Source organism: Candoia aspera, chromosome 1 (assembly GCF_035149785.1).
Source record: "Candoia aspera isolate rCanAsp1 chromosome 1, rCanAsp1.hap2, whole genome shotgun sequence".
NCBI lineage: Eukaryota > Metazoa > Chordata > Lepidosauria > Squamata > Boidae > Candoia > Candoia aspera.
The window spans coordinates 243,227,194-243,247,329 of NC_086153.1; the positions used below are offsets into that span (position 1 = coordinate 243,227,194).

The 20,136-nt window shown below is 40.3% G+C and overlaps 1 protein-coding gene across 1 annotated transcript in view; it reads left to right on the forward strand.

The window, feature by feature from the left end:
• Positions 1-20,136, forward strand: part of SLC22A18 (solute carrier family 22 member 18) — a 75,044-nt gene that overhangs the window by 44,765 nt on the left and 10,143 nt on the right. The window contains exons 7-8 of the mRNA XM_063289353.1: positions 1,396-1,506; positions 5,720-5,820. Of these exons, the coding sequence (XP_063145423.1) occupies positions 1,396-1,506; positions 5,720-5,820 (212 nt within the window). The remainder of the gene's footprint in view (positions 1-1,395; positions 1,507-5,719; positions 5,821-20,136) is intronic.

Here is a 20,136-nt window from a genome sequence, read left to right on the forward strand (position 1 = left end):
CTATGCTTACCTTATACTCTGATTTCCCAATGTGGCAGCATTATGCACCAGAGTATCTATGATCACCTCCCTTGGTACCAGCAGATTCTCTGTCCCACCAGACCAAAATCTTTTGTAAAGATTCTTTTAGTTGACAAATTAAATGGGACATTGGCCTGCCACAAAATAGAATGCCGATTTTAAGCATCCCCTTTTATTCCCAAGAATGTCTCAGATCCTCTTGGCATCCTTTAAAAATAAAAAGAGGGGAGGGGCTGCAGGCCATTACTTGGTTTGATACTGTGTCCACCTACCAAGAAGAAAACACAGTGATAACCTGGAACCTGTTTGTTTTCCCTCTAATGAATGGATGGATTGTGACCATTCTCATGTACAGTGGTAGCCATTTTAGGAGTGGAAAAGCCTCCCTATCACAGCCACTTTGTGAAAACATCAACAATTTCTTACAAAATTCTTAAGGTGTCTAGAGCAGCATTTCTCAACCTTGGCAAGTTTAAGATGTGTGGACTTCATGCTGGCTGGGGAATTCTGGGAGTTGAAGTCCACAAGTCTTAAACTTGACAAGGCTGAGTGTCATGCGCTGCCTGCCTCTGAATAATGCTCAGACACTGGTTCGATGGATCAGGCTCTGGTTTATTCACAGCGCAGTTACAGCGTCGGAAGAAAAAGCTGAGAGTGACAGGAGCGCGCCGGCGCAGGGTTCAAATACCCCGCGCCGGTCAGCGCCCCCTCACTCGCGGTCACGTCACCCCCCTTTGTCCAATACGTTGCCCTGCCGGTGGGTGAGGGGTTGTGAGGCCCCGCCGGCGCTCCGGGATCGCCCATCCTCGGGTTTTCTATTCATCCAGTGATTGCTGTCAGCTGGGCGATCCCCGTTGTATTGGCGCTGATGGCTCAGGTGTGCTCCGTGATCCGTTTAGTTATTGTTTGTTGGCCGTTAGTCGTTGTGAGTTGATGGCTACTTATCTTGAGCCCCTTCTCCTGTTTCCTTGCTATTGTCATGTGTGCCATTGCGCTGATGACTTCAGCTCAACGGCACTCATGACACTGAGAAACACTGGTCTAGAGGGAAAGGAATGGGGAATCAGCACAGCATATTCTGACATCTCTTTTTTTTTAAATTAGTTACAGGCACTGTGGGCCTGGAGGGAATTGTAAGACCAAAGGAGAAGCTTAATCTTTCCATCCCCAACACCAACCCACTAAAACATGGCATCCTGTGTAGCTATAAGCAAAAATAAAAATATCCCCATTCTCAGAACAGACCATGATAAAATCACACTATGTGGCACATAATTGTCCTGTATAATTAGGAAACATTTTATAGTTTTTTTTTCTTTCCAATACCTACCTTCGTCTGCAAAATGTAGCCTATTTTATCTTTTTTTTTCCTAGGCACATCCCAATCCAGTAGTGTTTTTAGCCTCCAAGAAATCATTCGCCTGTTGACACTTCCAGGAGTAATGGATGTTTTCTTAATCAAAGTCCTTTCTGTATTTCCTACAGGTGAGTGTGCTATGAATTTTTGAATAACATCCTTCAGTCAGATATGATTTGGGGGACAGGGGGTATAGGCTGCTAAAATCTTTTGTGATTCTGTCTCAGGAAAACATACATTTATTTAGCCGCCAATCATATCATGTGACATAATTACTAGGCTATCAAATACATGAAGACAGTTGCTTTGCCATCTAGGCAATCACTCTGAGATTAAGATTCCCCCTACCATGCCTTTCTCAGCTTGGGGACATCTGTCAGTGTGGCCAATCAGAAATACTTTTGGTTTTGGAGGATGAAATTGAACTATCATTTGAAGAGGAGGAGGAGGAAGAAGAGGAGCATTCTTCTGTGAAGATTTTTCTGTGAAGATTACACCTTTTGTCCTTGTTAGGAGAAATGAGAAATACAGTCGCTCTGTGTTGTATGTTCTAACATACAACTGGCTGTGGTTGGAATCTTAGCTTAGTTGCAGAGCCCTTGCTTTGCATGTGGGAATCCTAGCTTCAGTTTCTGTACAGCATCAGGGAGATGACCTTGAGGGAAATAGGCAAGAACCATTAAGTAAGCAAAGGAGGCAGAAGTATTCTTAAGGCCTGGGAAACATGATAGTATTTGGAAGAGAGGGGAGGTAAAGCACCATCAGACTTGCAAAATGTTGTTGTTATTATAGCCTATCTCAGGAAAGTGTAGTTCACTTTTTCCATTGGAGCCTATTTCCTGATCTAGTCTACCCTGAAGGGCTGACATCAATCTTGCAAGCCTCATTGTGCTTTACCTTGCTTATTTCCCTCAAAGTCATCTTCCTGATTCTCTACAGTTTCAGCACTGAAAATAAGGCCAGTAAAACACCCAAAGAATCCCAGCATGGACTGGATTTATACACTAAGTTAAACCATGGTTTGCTTTCTATACCATAACTCTGATTTACAAGTCCCAGTTGCTGGGTTCATGCAACATGCTAAACCCAAACTAAACAAACCATGGTATATCTTGCTGCAATCCCAACCAGTGTAGATTATATTGGATTAGAAGGCATAATGATGTAGCTCAATATGCAATGGCTTCCTGTTATGATGACAGTGTGAAAGGAACAAAAAGAATCAGGCTGTTTTGGCTCCATTGAATTTAATGGCTGTGTTTTGATTTACCCCACCACCTATTTCATGAATATAATGGTGCATCAGTATTGGAATTAGGAGAATGGGCTGACTGAACTTGAGATCCAGGAACAAATGACTGGTTTGCAAGATTTCCAGTAAGAGAATTGCACAGCTGAAGGCCTAATCTAGGTCAGGGTTTATAGCTGCTTTTTGTCAAGAAAAAGCCTAGGTAACTGTGGAGTTTAAACTTACACCACTAATTTAACATTGACTTTGTACACAACATCCTTCCTTCCTGCTTCAGCCTTCCTTCCTTTAGCATATTTGTGATGGAGTCAGTTTCCCTGAATTCTTAAACAAAGATGTTTAAGGATTATGCTGTCAAACACTTTTCCTGAATCTGTATTTCCTCTGTGGGTTTTTCTTGCACAGTTGATCCAGCATGGTGAGATTTTAGGAACAAGATCTGACCTTACAGTCTGAATTGATTTGGTTGTTATCTGTTGAATCATACTGCAAGCTGTAGGAAGTACCTTTAGAGAACCATTGTCTTGTATTTTCATGTATTTGCTCCATTCATATAATTATTTCAGTAATGGACACATGCATGAGTCTTAAATTAGAGTGTTGCCTTTATTTATATTGTAAGCAAGGCTGTGATGTGCACAAAAACCCAGCCCTCTTATTTACAGTATTCTGGTCTAAGTAGGGTTACTACAGCATATATCTGGAATTTCCTGGACAAATCTGGTTTTTAGACTCTGACTCTCCTACCTGGCTGAGAATTTTTTAAAAAAGATAAAACATCTGAGAATGTTTGTCCATTGTTAAAGAGGTTGGATTAGTCCACCTACTGTCTTTCTTTCTGATTCTATGTCTAATCAAGCACCATCCCACTGCATTGTTCTCTTCTTCATTTCCCCAGCATTTCTCTGCTTTCTTTTTTCCATGTCCCATTCTTCCCTGTTTTTCTTCCCACCTCATCTGGTCCATCTCTCTCCTCCACCTATGCCCAACTATCAGGCTCCAACATAATCCTGTCCCTCTTCTTGCTTTCCCACCACTTTCCACTTTACCAGCCCAGGATCCAGTCCTCTTCCCACTATCTTTTCCCCCCAGTCCTGGGTCCAGCCTACTGTCAGTGTTGCTATGATTACTCCAGCATTTGGCTGACCTTGACTGACCTTGAGAAAGCTAAGCAGGGCTGGCCCTAGTTAATATGTGGATGGGAGTTCACCAGGGAATACCAAGGCTATAGATTAGAGTGGGAAGTGCGAGTGTGTCTACACACACCCTTCTCTGGAGATCTATCTCCCCCAGAAAAGACAGTGGTAACTTTCCTGTTGCTGCTCCAAAACCCTTCACAGACACGTCCATGCAGTCACCAGAATCAAGTTTCAATCAAGGGAGGTTTTTCTTCTTAACACAGGATTGGGCAGCAAAGGGAACAGCACAGAAGGAACCCAGTGAACTGTATGTGTCTCTGTAGTGTTGTATGTATTCATTATTTATTTAACAAAATTTATAGGCTGCCCCAATCCATACAGACTCTCAGTGGTATACAGTAGTTCACGATGTAATTCAGTAAAAACAACAATTGAAATAATAGTACTCAACTATGAATGCCTTCAGAGAAAGCTACAAGCCAAAAGCCCACTGGGACAGTAGCATTTTAACTTGCTTCCTGAAAGCAAGGAGTGAGAAGACCTGTTACCTGAGCTACTCCCCATGCATCTCACAAAGTGAAAGACTCTGAACAGATTTATGATGGTGTTTGTGTAAACTGATAGTACTTCAAATAGATTCAAGTCTCCATTTGTCCACAGAACTCCTGAACTTTCTTTCTCAGCCTCGCCTTCCCCTGAGGATTGTTGCTATTGGAATGAAATGAGGGGATCTTTTAGAGAAAAGGTGGGATAGACAAACAAACACATAAACAGAGACATTTTTGGCTGCACATGAGATAAAATACCACCGGTCCAGAATGTCCTCTTGTTAGAAAATTCAAATCAGAGGAAACCATTTTAGAAAGCATGACTCTGCTGTACGTGAACTTTGCTGTCGTGCACATTTCCCTTGGAAGGAATTTTTTTCTTCAGACTTGGACCAAATGCACATGAGAAGACGGACCATCCGTACCATATTTAACAAGAATACAACTTAGAAGCATTGGGTTCTTACGTCCCAGAAAAGGACATGGCGTTAGGAATATGTGATATGGTTAAAAGTTTGTATCAAATGCAGAGGTTTCAGAGAGACTGACAGGGAAAGGCACATCAGAGTCCGTGCTTTGTGTAGATTAAATCCTTGACTCGAGTCTTCTTAAGGCTGAGAAAAGTACTTGCATGAGAACTGCAGTTTCCCAGGGCACTTCCCAGGAGGATTTGGGGCCAGTCTGAAAGCTGCTCTAGACCTCTGTATTCCCACAACTCAGCAGTGTTGGAGAGCTGACCTTTTTCAGGCTCAGCTGCAGTATAGCTGAAGCAACTGAAAACCTAGTTTGCTTGTTTCCCCTTCTCCCAGCATCTGAGTTCAGGTTCTGTAAGGGAAACGCTGAGGTGATGCCTTTGCATCTCTGCCTCTGTATGCCAGGCAAAGCAGGCAGGGATGAAATTGACAGAAGTTTGGTTTGTTCCCTCTCCATGTACAAATTGGGGAGCAAAATGTCAGACTACATCTTGCTTGCTTGCTTCTTACGAGATTGGTGGCAGTTCATGGCAGCAACGTGATTTTTGCTTCTTGTTCTTGGCACCTCAAGAACACACACAAATTAAATCAGTGGCAGTGTGAAAAAGTCCTGTGTCAGAGATAGTAAGCTCCTAGAAGAAGGCAATGGTAAACCACTGCCATATTGTGGCTAAGAAAACTACATGAAACACAACAGGAACATGTAAGAACAGAATTCAAGCAATAACATGGAGATCTTATCTGCTCATACTATAAAGTGGTAATGGAGAAGGAACTTTTCTTTAAAACAGACTATTTAAGACTCCTTTAGGTATTCCCAGTAAGATAACCTTCAGTGAGATTTTTCTCATTCTGTCTCATTAACAGCTGCAATAACTATTTCCTGGTTCTCTGAAAATAAGGGTTTTTATTTGTTTTTGTTTTAATCCTAGGGGTGTTCCTAATTATGCTTTCCATCATATCCATTGATTTCTTTGGTCTGGAAGTTGCTCATGCTGGATATCTGATGTCCTATAGTGGAATCCTTCAAATGGTAATACGGTAGGCATTGGCGGCTAGTCCTCATATTCTTTTATTAGATAATATGGAAATAAGAAAATGTTTAGGAGCTTCTCATGCCTCAATATACAGTGTTATTTTTAGTGCACGTGTTTGCATGCATCCATGTGTGGGTGGCAGTATGTTTGGATAAATTTACTTTTAGATGTATAGATGTGTACAGTAGCTATATGGTGAGGATACATGGCATTATGTCAGGGGTTACTGAACAGCTAATAAACTCAGGAATGGAAGTCTAATCTGAACTATTTCTGAACTAGGAGAAAGGAACAATTACGCACCTGGGAAGACAGCCATAGCTCCCTGGCAGAACACATGCTATGCAAGCTAGAGGCTATAAAGGCATACCCAGATATACCTAGAAAAATCACATCATGTTAAATCATGGCTTCTTTAACTATGATTTGCTGAGTAGAGAATGGGTTTGCCCATCTTGTTAATCCATAAGCTATAATATAAAAACCACAATTGCTTCTCTCATGAGAAACTCATCACACTAAATCAAAGCCAAGCAACCACATTGTGGCTTTACATCATAAGTAATAAATTTTTTGTGTTAGATAATTTTCTGTATTCCTGGTCTGCAAACTGTTCTCCTGAATGACAACTACATTTCAGGTTTCTAACTTCTGAAGCTGGCAAAGTCAACACATAAATTGCAGCCATCAAGCTGAATAGTGATGCAGCCTGCAGGTATTTACTCCAGCACCAAGGAAAAATCTCAGACAGATAGTACAGAAGATGGCCATCAGTTGTGCCCCCTTTTCTTGTTTCCACTGCTTATATCGTGAAAATGTTTTGGCTACACTCATCCAGGTAGGAAGTAAAACAAGTAGGATCAGCACATTCAGGAGAATTAGAGAAACAGACAACCTCTGCTCCACAGTATTGCTTGATTATTAGGCATGGCATGCAAAACATAGTCTAAGTTTTGTTTAGTGGTTAAGGCTCCAGGCTAGAAACCAGGAGACCGAGAGTTCTAGTCCTGCCTTAGGCATGAAAGCCGGCTGGGTGACCTTGGGCCAGTCACTCTCGCTCAGCCCAGCTCACCTCACGGGGTTACTGTTGTGGGGAAAATAGGAGGAGGAAGGACTATTAGGTATGTTCACCGCCTTGAGTTATTTATAAAAATAATAAAGGCAGGATATAAAATACAATTAAATAAATAAAAATAAAATAGTTTAGTGTGGCCTAGGCCACTTGCTTTTCTGTCTTAGGCAACCTAAAGTTTCCCTTCATAAATGAGGTGAACTGAAGCTGAACTACTCCTGTCCTGCCCTAATGGTGATTACAGATCCAATATTTGAGCCAAATAAGAATAACGCTCATGGTTATGGATTTCTTACTGTGTGAATACACCATCAGAGCTATGACAGCACCTCCAAGTGCATTCTCATCCTGTCAGGTGTACTACTTTCCTCTGGGGTAGAGTCACACATTGCTTGTGTCAAACCTACTTGAGCAATTTGTACTGTTGTGAGACTGGGGGCTTGTGGGACTGTGCTGTCTGGCCCTCATCTCCCACCAACTTGTTAGTATCACTAACTGTGCATTGGAGAGGAATATCTGAAGCACCAACTCCCCTCCCTGATTTAGAGACCTGTATGGCTGGGATTCAGGGGACATGGAGGGAGATATTCCTATTACTTGCCCTAACTGAGCTATTTCTCCTACAAGAGTTGGGATGTCTGATGTGATTCTCCCTGTGGTGTCTCTGCAATGGTTAAGCAGGAGTGGTGGGTGGGCTTTGAATATTACTAGCACAACATCTTGTGGCCAGGAAGCCAAGGAACTTGGCTGGGACTTTTCTTTCTCCAACAACCACCTCCCAAGCTACTTCTAAAAGGAAGGAGAATATTACTTTCAGCTCCAGATAGCTCATGGATATTTGCTGTTTAATATGTTGCTGGGAGCAGACAAGCTGGGGAGGATTCTTCAAATATAGTATTCTAGATCCCAGTTCATCAGTACTAGAAAAAAAAATGAAAGGCTCTTTGTTTTATCATGCAAGCTTTAATTTTAGTTTGCTAAAATGCAGTGTTAACAAAAATAAGTTGTGAAATTTGTCAGATCAACCTTTAGGCTAAATCTGTCTATGAAACATGCATTCTTCAATCACTAATCTCTTGGTTCTACTAAAATTATTTCTGTTTGAATATCTTTTTGCCTGAGAATCACATAGATCAATTTTACTTTCCAAACATTTTGCTGCCATTTATCAGATGCAAAGGTTGGGAAGGTTAAAGAGGCAGGGAATGTCCTCAGCCTGTAATTGGATAAGTGCTGATTAATATAATACATTAACAGACAAGCTTCCTCCATTTTACTATATAAATTTTTATCATGCAGATAATTTTCAGTGATCTTTATCTCTCTGAGCTTTATGCAGAGCAGTGATTGCTTTTGTCTTTTAGTGTAGAGCAAAATGAATTTTACCTATTTTATTTAGAGACTGGGTGTTGGCAGAAAATTTCTTTTTCTCTCCTTTCAAATGCACAGACCTGGTCCTGCAAATGGTTTTCTTTTTAAGCATTAGGACCCAAAGCTGGCTGATTTTGACACTGCAACATAGAAGACAAAACTGTCTGTGTCCTATTTGCATTAAATCTCTCTCTCTCTCTCTGCATATGTGCAGAACAAAATAGCTTGGTTATATGGAAACTCAAACAGACACACGCCCATTGTGTTTGAGAAGGAAGGAGGCATCTGCTGCAGTGGGAAGAGAGCACCATTTGTTTGTCTGTACTCATAGTACACATTCCACATTAAGAACAAACCGGGAGGGGATGTTATGCTCCTTTGGAAAAAAAGTTCCCCCATTCAAGAGGCTTTGCCTCTGCTCTTTAACGTGCCAAAGACCTTTCCTTCTTCCTAAAAAAAATCTCACTTTCTACAGCTTTGAACCATTTGTTCTGAGATCTTTTTTCTTTCAATAGAAACACTTATCCTCATAGTGCTTTTAATCCAGTGGTTGTGAGAATCCTTCCACAGACCACAACATCCTTTGGAAGCCACCAGGGACCCCTCCTCATGTGTCTGGAAATTGCTCAAAAATAGTCTCTCTGAGCAATGCTTAAGGTTGCTTCTTAGTCAATTATGTTTTAAACATACAGTCAACGAAAATGTCTTCTAAATGATTTAAAAGCCATCTGTAGTTAATTTGCCAATACATTTTCATGTTTATTGATTTTAAAAATAACTATCAACATTATTCTTTATTGTTATTTTCAGTTTTGTCTTCCCACACACTTAGAAACTCACAAAAGATGTGAAACACCAAATTCTTAGTTATCTTATTCCACCCCCCCCCCAAACAGTTGTATAGGCAAACCACTCCCCTTATGTCAATGCATACCTGTTTAGTAATTTCACAATTTATGACAGCTTTTTCCAATCCTATTTCTGTCTAAAAACCCCTACTAGTAAGAGTTTGCACATAGCTCTTAATGAGAATTGAATAGCATCATGTAATCGACTAAATAGTAGCTTCCATTTGAAAGGACTTTATACAAGATTGTCAGGAGATGATGTAAGACTAACTGCAGGCATCTGTTCCTAGGAAATATCCCAGTGCAGTCCATAGAAAGCAGCTGCAATGCCTTTTCCTCTTCCCCTGCACCTTCCCAATTTGGCCCATGTCCTTTCAATGACAGTACCTCCTTTAAATATGACCGGTGACAAATCCCCCAAGACTGAATGCAGAATTCATCTTTGAAAAAATCTTCCATCTCTTCTTTAGCCAATCATTGTCTATTGCATTTATAGCAGATTGCCCTGGCCAAGACTAGAAGGATCTTCTCCAGTTAATTGCAGTTTTGTGTGGTAGTACCAAAGTCTATGTTCTGCTAGTTCAAAAGATGCACAATCCCATCTATATAATACTGTGATCCCTTTTCAACTAGCCAGCCTGATCTCTTTGTAAAAACATTCCTGGTATCTCTTGATAGTTGGATGACCCAGCTTCCCAGATACTGCTTAGATTGAGGACTTGCTGAAAGAGATTTTTCCTTAATTTTAATTCCTTTAAAAAAAACCCTTCTCAATCTTGTCTGAAAGTAGGGGTTGGGTGCAAGATTAAAGTAAACCTAATGAATAGGTGAAAGGAAAGAAAATATAGTTACGTGAACAGAATTTCTCCATTTTGGGGTTCTGATCTTTTACCTGCAAACAAATAAGGCTGGCAATCTTCACCATCACCACTGCTCTTAAACCAGTGGAGCTGAACTTGCTTTAGCTGGCCCAAATGAAGTCTGAAGTTTGGTTTTTAACACAGAGCATTAGTATATGTAGTTGATCAGTATTTACTTTAGATGAAAAGATGCCAAAAGAAACCAGGAAGCTTTTCCCATTTGTACCGAACCACGGTATAAACATCTTTTTCTACCAAATCCTTTCTGCATGATGTTGCCTCTTTCTTGTCCCAGCCCACAAGCAAGACAGGTTTAAGTCACTCTTAGCAATGCCAGTGTTCGAGAAGTGTTTTTCTCTGTCAGCTGGCAGCCTACAAGTATGAAAACTCTGTTATGCTTTGCAATCCATTACATCATAGGTGAAGTCAGATGACCAGTAGTTGGTGGAATTGAAGTGGCACTTACTGGCCATTTCAGGATGATTTTGGCACATTGCCTTTGCCACCATTCTGCTGTTGTTGTCTTCCAAAAGAGTTGGACACAGCTGCCCTGTGCCAGAGACCTATCAGAAATCCACAAGCGCTCTAGACTCCTCAGCCAGCAGGGTGCTTTAATTCTTTGGCTCTGAAATAACAAAACAGTTGGGCAGGTGTCCACCTAAACCCATCATTGCTTCCTGAAGGAACATGGAGGAATATGGAAGTTGGCACTTATACCTCATGTAAAGAAAAGAAAGGAGAGAAAAATCCTACAAGCTGCTTGTCGTTCAGCTCCCTTCATGACTTTCATATGGTTGTTTTGGTTTTTATTACTTTATTTTGATTGGGTAATGACAGAATGGGGTATAGGAGGAGGGCAGGGGGAGAAGTCTAGAGATGACAGACAGAATCCTGCAGAGAGACCCACCCCCATTCCTGCCACAGTGCCACGACTGGCAGTTTTTCTGCTGACCAACAACACACAGAAGAGAGAGGGCAGCAAAGCTCGAGAGAGCAACCAGTTGCTTTGCTTATCGTGGATGCGGATGCAAATCAGGCCAGCACCAATCGGAAGCAGGTCATAACTAACCTGTAGGTAGGAAAGGACAGCAAGTTTCATGCAGGTAGAATTTTTTCCTGATTCAAGAGCTATTAGCACTTTATCTCAGCAGTGGGGAAAGGCCCTCAATTAAATATGTTGACTACGGACATTTTTGTCTTAAGTTCTTTACTGTTGTTTTATTTATTTATGCTGCTGCTATGGCTGCTTTAATTTTAGATTTCTGTATGCCATCACGAGCATATCTGAATTTGTCAGCATGCAGATCATTGACCAATCATTCAACAATTTTAGATGTGGAGCTCTTGGTGCTCTCTAAGCTTGGTTGTTTGCCTGTACATGTTTCAGTACGCAACTAGGTAACATCATCAGTGATGTTGTTCATGATGTTACCTAGGTGGGCAATGAAGTGTCTGCAACAAATAACCAAGCTCAGAGAGCACCAAGAACTCCACAATTCAATAATGAGCTATAGATACTCTCTTCTATTAGAATTTTAGATGTGTTAAGGCCAGTATTAACTGTTCAAAAATGGAAGAAATGTGCTTTCCACCTAGACACACTTTATTGTCCCTTGACATGTTCCAAGGCTGAGTCTATTTATTTCACATAATTTATATGTTGCCCCAATCATAGACCCTGGGCAGCTCTGTAAGGGATGTATGCACTGGTGGGTGCAAACAAAATAACTATTGTAAATTGATTGAAATCTCCTCCTGGTTTTAAAAAAAAGCTCTGCTAGCCAGTGATATGCTCAGTTGTATATCATTGGTTTTGCAGCCAGGACTTACAACAGTTGTGTGTCTTTAGTTTTTTACCCAGGCACGTTTCCCAATACCTCTAACCATGATTGCCATATCTAGTGATGGGCAGAGTGAGCAGCAAGGGGTTGTACACATGTTATACTTCAGAGGCATCAAGTAATGGAACTTACTGTATGGGCACTTCCATTCTGCGACTTTTTCCACTATAGCCAAATCTCTCAAGTTCACATGAAAAAGAAAGGAAATGTTTAAAAAAAACACCTTAAGTAATCTGGTCCTTTGTATGCCTGTTCATATAGAGAAAGAGAAAACAAAGAAAGCCCTTGTCAATACCATCCTTGCTAAATCCAGCCAGTACTGATTTAGGACCTACTAGGTACAGCTCAGAAGTTAAGTGAAGGTATAACGTAGAAGTTCCTTCTAGTGGAGAAATGACCCCACAAGCTCTGCAGAGCTGCACTACTGCAAAAAGAAAAAAACCTTTTTTGTTTCTTGGGTTACCTGGCAGCTGAGTTGGAAATAAATTAGCTCAGTTTACACTGTGGGATTATGTCTTCAAAATGTAGAGTTGGAAGGGGTTGTTTAGGTCATTAAGACCAATCCCTGCTCAGTGCAGGAATCCAAATCAAAGCATCTCTGGCAGATGTTTATCTTGCTCTGCTGGAACATCTCCAGTGAAAGGAAGCTCACCACCTCTTTTACCATTAGGAAAAGTTTTTTAAAACAAAAAACATTGAATCAGAATTTGCCTCCTGATATCTTCAAGCCATTATTTAGTGTCCTGCACTCAGTGTTAAGACAGAACAAGCATTGACCTTCTTCTATGTGACATCTTTTCAAGTATCTAAAGAATGCTATAATATCCTTCTTCTGTTGTCTTTTCTTAAGGCTAAACATGTCCAGCTTTTTGAAACTTTCTTCATAGGACCTATGTCTAGTCCCTCAAACATCCTTGTTGCCCTTTTCTGAACCAGTTGTAGTTTATCTGAATCATTCCTTAAATATGGGGTACCTAATGTGGGGTTGACCAACACAGAGTTCTGTAGAAGTATCCTTGTTCTCCGTTGCCTGAGAGAATTTAACAGACTCAAGTTATAGATCACTGGAATAAGGTTAGAAGAAGCATCCTGACAATAAAAGGAGTTTGACAACTGAAAGTTGTACTGCTTCAGATGCAATATAAAATGTCCAACATGAGTAACAGTATCAACTCATAAAAAAACACTGCCATTAGTGAATCAGTTTGGATGTGAAATAATCATTAATCGAATTGTGCTGTACCTTATAGTTGCAGAATTTTAACGTCCTGAAAATCATTAATAAAGTTGGACTAAAGTTGCTTTTTCCTCATAATCTCACTTGGCCAGACTTTAGATCTGGCTAGGAAAAGGAAATCTTGCTATATACATGTACTGGTATGTGTACATGTCAACCTCCCCCAATTTATCTTTAGAGACATTTCAGTCTCCTGGCACTGAAAAAGACTGTTTGTACTGCCACATTTTGGTTTTTGATTATGTTGTTTTTAGCTGTGGGGTTCCTGGTGTATGCTACTGAACCTCTCTCTCATCTTTGCAGTTCTTCATGGCCAAATTCAAAACTAAATGAATTGTGTCCATTAATATTTGTTGCCACTTTTCTACTAACATCAGTAGACATATATTGCATTTTATTTGCTCGCACACACCTGTATGGATCTGACAAAAGTGACCCACCTCACCAGCAGTTCTGGTTTCTCTGTTGTAGTCATTGGAATAATACTGCAAAAACCCAGTTGGGTCTGGTAATACTACTAAACATAAATTAAGCTCAATGAGGATTTCTTAAATTCCAGTAGAATTGTATTCATGTTGCTATGGCATGCCTTTCTCAGTTTTATGAATATGACTTATGAAGGCAGAAAAATTACTTAGAGATTATTTGTTAATAAGTGCATTGAGGTACTTCCCAAGACTGGCTTCCTTCCAAAAAGGAGATTAAAGTTTATCTCCACCGTGTATTTTTCTACTTTAAGATCTGAAAATATCAGCTGGATTTATGGTGCAGTTGCTATTGTTAATGGTGCATGAAAGAAAGACAGACGGTTTTCACTCTTTGAATCACTTTGTTGGGAGTTTCCAATTAAATATTTCCACTGCAGATTCAGAGGCTTATATGGCTTTGAAGGAGGACAAAGACAAAGTTCTTTCACCTGCACTTGTGTACATAGCCAAGGGCGGCTCTTGTTATGTCACTTGCAAACTATTTCCTTCCTCTTTTGTGTATTGATAATATAACAGATTCCTGTTAAGGTAAAGAGCTTTCTCTTCATACTACTTCAAAGGAGGTCATGTTACAAAGGCAAGCACATTTTAGAAGGTAGGAAATGAGGCCCACCCACTTGCTTGGAGTGGCCAAAGGAAGTTTCATGTGGAAATTAAGTAGTTTTCACTATGGACTTTTGAAAACTGGAAGGGGAGTTAAATACCAAAGGTATTCAACCAAGTCTCTAAATCAATCCACAATTCTGAAAACAAAATTCATCCCTATGCCTGAATGTAGCCATTATCTGTCTCCAGTGCATACTCTGCAATTCCTAGGGACACAGTAGACTGGAAGAATTGCTTGGAAAGCTGGTGGTTCTACAGAGAAGTTGGTGTGGGGCAATGTTTAGTTGTACACAGTCAGGCTAACAATGGGAAGAGCCAGATTCAAATCCCTATTCCTATAATATTCAGGAGTTGTAGCACTACCAAATATTGGGGAAGGCTGCTACAGTATATTTCAAAATAGAGTAGATCAGAAATAGGCAATAGCTAAGGATTGCTAAAAGAAAAACTCATCATTATTATAAAAAGTCAAATTCCAAGGAACTTTTCAACCTATACATGATACAGGAAAGTTTCAGGAAGAATTACAGACTGCATAACCCTATCTGTTATAACCTACCACTGCTGAGTCAGTGACCCTGAGCTCAAAAAATGCCTGAAGTCTGGTAATCTCCACTCTTTATGCCTGATAGATGAGAAGGTGTGATTCATGTGAGCTAGCAAGTCTTTCATGCAGTAACTAGTCTATGTAGCCATTATTCCATGGTACATTATGTAATGTGAGAAGTTGCAACATGCAGATGACTGCTAAGCGGTATCAGGTAGCACAAAACCTAATGCATCTTATCTACTGCCCATAGGAGAGACCCAAGAAAAATTTATTCTATTGTGCCAGTAATTTCCAGAATGGGAGGCTGCAGAACAGATCCACCTTCGTTCCCCAAGTCCATGAATCAGCATCATGCCATACGGTGGCATTAATGGCATACAATTAAGCTGAAATGGCTACAGGCTAACATTTGGGTGTTATTACACAAACATTAGTTTAAGAAACTTGGTAGCACTCTCACCTGATTATTTCCTTTTCATTTCCCAGCTGTTGTCAGGTGACATAGGAGAGAGCTATAATCTATTGAGTAGTTCAACACCAAATTTCCCTTTGAGCTCCTGTAAAAATAGGAGCTTGCTTGATTGCTTTGGTTAATAACATCCTTCTTCTCGTGTGAAGGAGACAGTTTGTCACTTCCCTTTTGAAAAGGAAGTTGCAAGATTAAGAACCTCCACCAGTCAGCATTAACAGTACTCCGTTAGATTGGCCGATGGTTTGACTCTGTAAAAGAGCATTTCTTGTGTTAATCTAAGCTATCATACATTATAACATCAGCTGTGGCTTGTGAAATGTTTTGCTTGAGCAGCCTCCCAGCATGGTGCCCGCTATACAATTTAAAGTTCACTTCGAATAAGCCCTTGCATTTTGTCATGCTTTCTGTGGTTTACAGGAATTGCAGTTCAAGATCACCAAAAGAGCACCATACTGGGGAAAGACTGCGCTTGAAGGTTACTCTTGTTGAGTGCTATCCAGGAGGAAGAAAGAGTTACGTGCCTTTCTCAGTGAAATATTGCCAGCCTTATACTCAGCACTGTGTAGGAAACTTTCTCTTGAAGGGCCAGATTACCCTGTTCCAGTGCAAGCCACCCAATCAGCAAGCCTCACAGGGTTCAGAGAACACATAAGTCTGCCTTTCATCCATCTGGCTCAGAGATACACAATCTCTCCAGGGCCTCAAGTTTGAAAAATCAGCAATGCAGCTTCCGGAGGCTCCCTAAAGTTCTTTTCAAATACATGTAGTGTGTCAGAAAGGAAAAATTGTTTGACACATGACTACAGACCAAAGGTAGACTAAAGTTCAAATTTGTTTATCTGAAACATAAATGAACTCCAATCAATTATACTTTTTCTTATAGTCCCACTTATTTTGGGTAGTGTGGCCCCAGTACACTGATCAAAGACCAATGTACTCCTTGACCCAAAAAGCATTGCCCCTCCCCTCATTCTGGCCTAATATTGTCTACTATGGCCATAGCTCTCCAGAACTGAGCAGAGATCTTCCCTATCGTCTACTCTGAGATCTTTGAAACTACAAATGCCAACAATTCTCCCTGTGAAGTATATATTATAATAATATGCACCACATTAGTCTTTGGCACAGGATGCATTTTAGAAGGCTGTCATATCCCCTTCTCCTTGTTTTCCACTCAGTGATGGGAGCCTTTTCCCCTTTTGTGAATTACTTCATCAGCTGCCATTGATCAACATAACATACAGTACCTCGAAACACGCCATTGACAGCACACAAGTAGAGGAGAATTGCCATTTTGCTTAAGTTTTGCTTCAGTGGCAGTGGGGCCCTCGTCTTCCAGGCATGAATGTAGAAAAATTTTATAAGACAATTCTTAAGAATAATGCATCAAGATAGATTGTGCTGCATTAAAGAATCACACTGATTCTTTAGGAAAGGTGTTTGAAATGAACGTAGAATTTCTTATTCTCTTCTGATTTTCTTTTCATTGCTTTTTTAAAAAAAATCTTCAACTGGATTGTGAATTAATTATCATCAGAAATAGCTTTTCTGTTGATGTTATTAAATTAACAACTTTTCATGGCCTACATGTCAGCATGAATGAATAACCAGCCAGGTAGTTAGTCTGGAAAGTCAATTAAGCCACTTGTATTAAGCTGATCTATTGCATTACAATCTAAAGCTCCACTCTGTAATATGTTCTCTAAGAAATACTGTAGAACACAATTTTCACTGTCCACTGAATATCTGCTGTGAGCCCCCTGTCCTTAACTATTAGAAGCATTCATTCTGATCTGAAGACACAACAATAAAATTATTTATTTATGTATTATTTTCTATCCCGCCTTTATGATTTTTACACGTAACTCAAGGGGGGAACATACCTAATACTCTTTCCTCCTCCTATTTTCCCCACAGCAACCCTGTGAGGGGAATTGGGCTGAGAGAGAGTGACTGGCCCAAGGTCACCCAGCTGGCTTTCATGCCTCAGGCGGGACTAGAACTCACAGTCTCCTGGTTTCTAGCCTGGTGCCTTAACCACTAGACCAGACTAATACTTCTAGAACATCCTGACTCGTGTCTGCCTTACAGCCTCTTCCTCCAAAATCATTCTGTTGTTTTCAGCTGATCATCATAGCCATGATGTCTAGGCATGAACTGAAAAATTATGCTCACAAACCCCACCCTCTAAGTTTACAACCTTGACCTGTTGAATTTTTATCTCTTACATTTGCTAGCCAATTGTGTAGAAGTCTTTATAGCCACACCCCTGCAAGCTATGATATCAGCACCTTATCTGGCTGGTTTTCACATAACATTTTCCCAGACTGCAAGGCAAAACTTAAGTGGTTTTGCTGCCACGTTGACATTGATTAGATTACCTTTATGCAGAACAATTTGTGGTGGATGATAGAACTGTTGGCATACTTTCCCATCCTCCTTACCCATCTGTCCCCTTTCAGCTGAAAGAAACATAACAAACCCAGCTTCTGGAAGTTTTCATTTCTATTGGGGATAGATGAATAATTTAAATGGGTCTTTTATCTTTTAAGATCTGCTCTAGTGGAATAGCAGATAGAATAGCTGTGCAATTTACTTGTGATTGCAATGCAATCATCACTGAGCTTCTCATATAGTTGACACTATTTTCTTTTACTCAGGCCTGCAACTAGGGTCTGTGTCACCTGGGGCAAACACAGATTCCGTGCCCATTTTGGCGCCCCCCCCCCCAGTGTTCATTTTGGTGCCCCCCCAGTGCGGCGCCCGGGGCACATGCCCCACTTGCCCCCCCCTAGTTGCGGCCCTGTGTTTACTGAATCCTTTTTAGGGAAAGAAGCACTCCAATGTAAATATAGCCAAAAGTATTCAAAACTAGGGCACTGTCACAAGTAATTCTGCTGCTGTGAGTGATAGATTGGATAAGCAATCCTGCACTGGTTATTATTAGTATGTTAGAGCATACATTCTGATGGCATGGTCTGAATGTCAACAGTGAAATATAATTTAACTAAAGCAACCACAGACGATGATGGCACACAAGAGCGGGCTTCTGATTTTCCAATAGTCATTTGGGATTTTACAGGAACTTTTTGCTATTCTGTTCCGTGCAACAGCATTTCCCCCCCCCCCTGCCAAAAAAAAAGCATCAAGGGATAATAGCAACTGCAACACTTCCCATAGCTCCAGAAGTTTTCATCTATCAGCTGCAAAATGGCTACCTTTTGAACTGTAGTAGAGTCAGTGTAGAAGTGAGTGTGTTAGGCATGCTTGTGGAGTCTGGGAACTAGCCCTCAGGGTGGGGAAAAAATCCAATTAAAGCTCAAACCCTATAATTACTTGTTTAGTACAATGGCACACCCAAGGAAGAAACCTGTGCATTTAAGTACTATTTTAAGGGGTGAAATTGTGTTGTCATCTATATTAATTTATCGCCTACTTTTCTACATTTGAGCTTGCTCTTTTTTCAAAAAGCTCTTGGGTGGCTTCCCATTTAGACAAGGTTGAGACCTCTATCCATACATCAGCAATACAGAAGTGTGTCTCATGTCCAAAGAACAGTGTCCTTAAAGTGGTTGACGTGATATGTCAGTATTGCATCTACTGTAGCCTTTTCTTTTAGACAGGATCTCAGAGGAATATAGAGAGGAGAGCTGGTGGGTATGTTTAACTGTTTGATGACCTGCCTGGTAAACATTTGAATTTTGTCTGCCTAGGGACCTTAACAAGGCAATGTGGTCCCAGTTTATGAGACCTAATCGTTAAACGTCCACCCACACTGTGCTAAGCCAAAAACCTCATTTTATTCTTGCTTTACTGGCAAGAGTGGGAAGGAAGGCTCCAAGTCTGTAGGGCAGGGACAGGCTTTGCCAACAGGCAAATGGTCCAAGCAGAGTGGTGAAACTGCGAGGTTTTAGCTTATCTCCAATTATATTGAAAATCCTGTGACTCAAGCACCTAATGAAGAGTTTAATTTCTGTTGATTCCTTTTTAATGGAACCTTATGTGTATAATGGTGGGTTATGGATTATTTTTCCTCAAATGTTGATGTAGAAATACATCTATCTAGTTCAGTAGGACTCTGAACACTAAGTTGCATTGCTATACTGTACTTCAATCCATTTCTAAGGAGAAGTATGATCAGTGAGTTAAAGTTTTAGCCTTTTCACTGGTAAAGTCTCTTAATCGTTCTAATTATCTTAACTGTGTACCATATCAGCCATATTTAAAAGCAGGAAATGAGGGGAGTTAAAATATTCTTACTAAGCATTCACATCTTGACTATATACACTTGAGGGGGATATCAAACTAGTTCTCCTTATGCCTTCAGTTTTCTGAGTAAAGCAACCAGGACTAAAATTTCTAACGTTTCATTATCAAGAAATGTCTTCCAGCTCAAAGATAATTTTGGAAAATTTGTACCTGTCTATCTTACATTCCAAATACACTATATTTCTTAAGAGTTTTAATTTCACTTGTATTATTTAGAGCAGATTCCTGAGCTGGTGATATCAAGGCACTGAGAAAGATCAATCATATCTGAAATTTTAGTGAACCTTATCTTATAAGTATTGTTTTAATTTGCTGGGTTTTTACAATATTTGTTGAAATAATACCACTTCTTAATACCACACTGGTATATCCTGATTACTACTTTGACATTTCTCATTTTAATGACTAACACGATGAATTATTGTCAGAACCAGCTGTTGTCTAATTTAGATAGCACCCCATGCCCATTCTTCCTAAATTTTTAGGCACTTCTCCAACTCAAAATCCCTTCCCAGCTGCTTTTTCCCCAGTGTTGTCACAAATGCTTGTTTGCTGTGACAAATAAACTGTTGGAAAGAGGTGGTTATACAGTTAGAGGTAGGAACAGCTTGTAGGAGTATAGTAATGAGAGATGAATCCTGTCCCTTCTCCGAACGGCTTTAGTTAAAAGCCATCAAAGTTCCATTGCGTGCATTTAT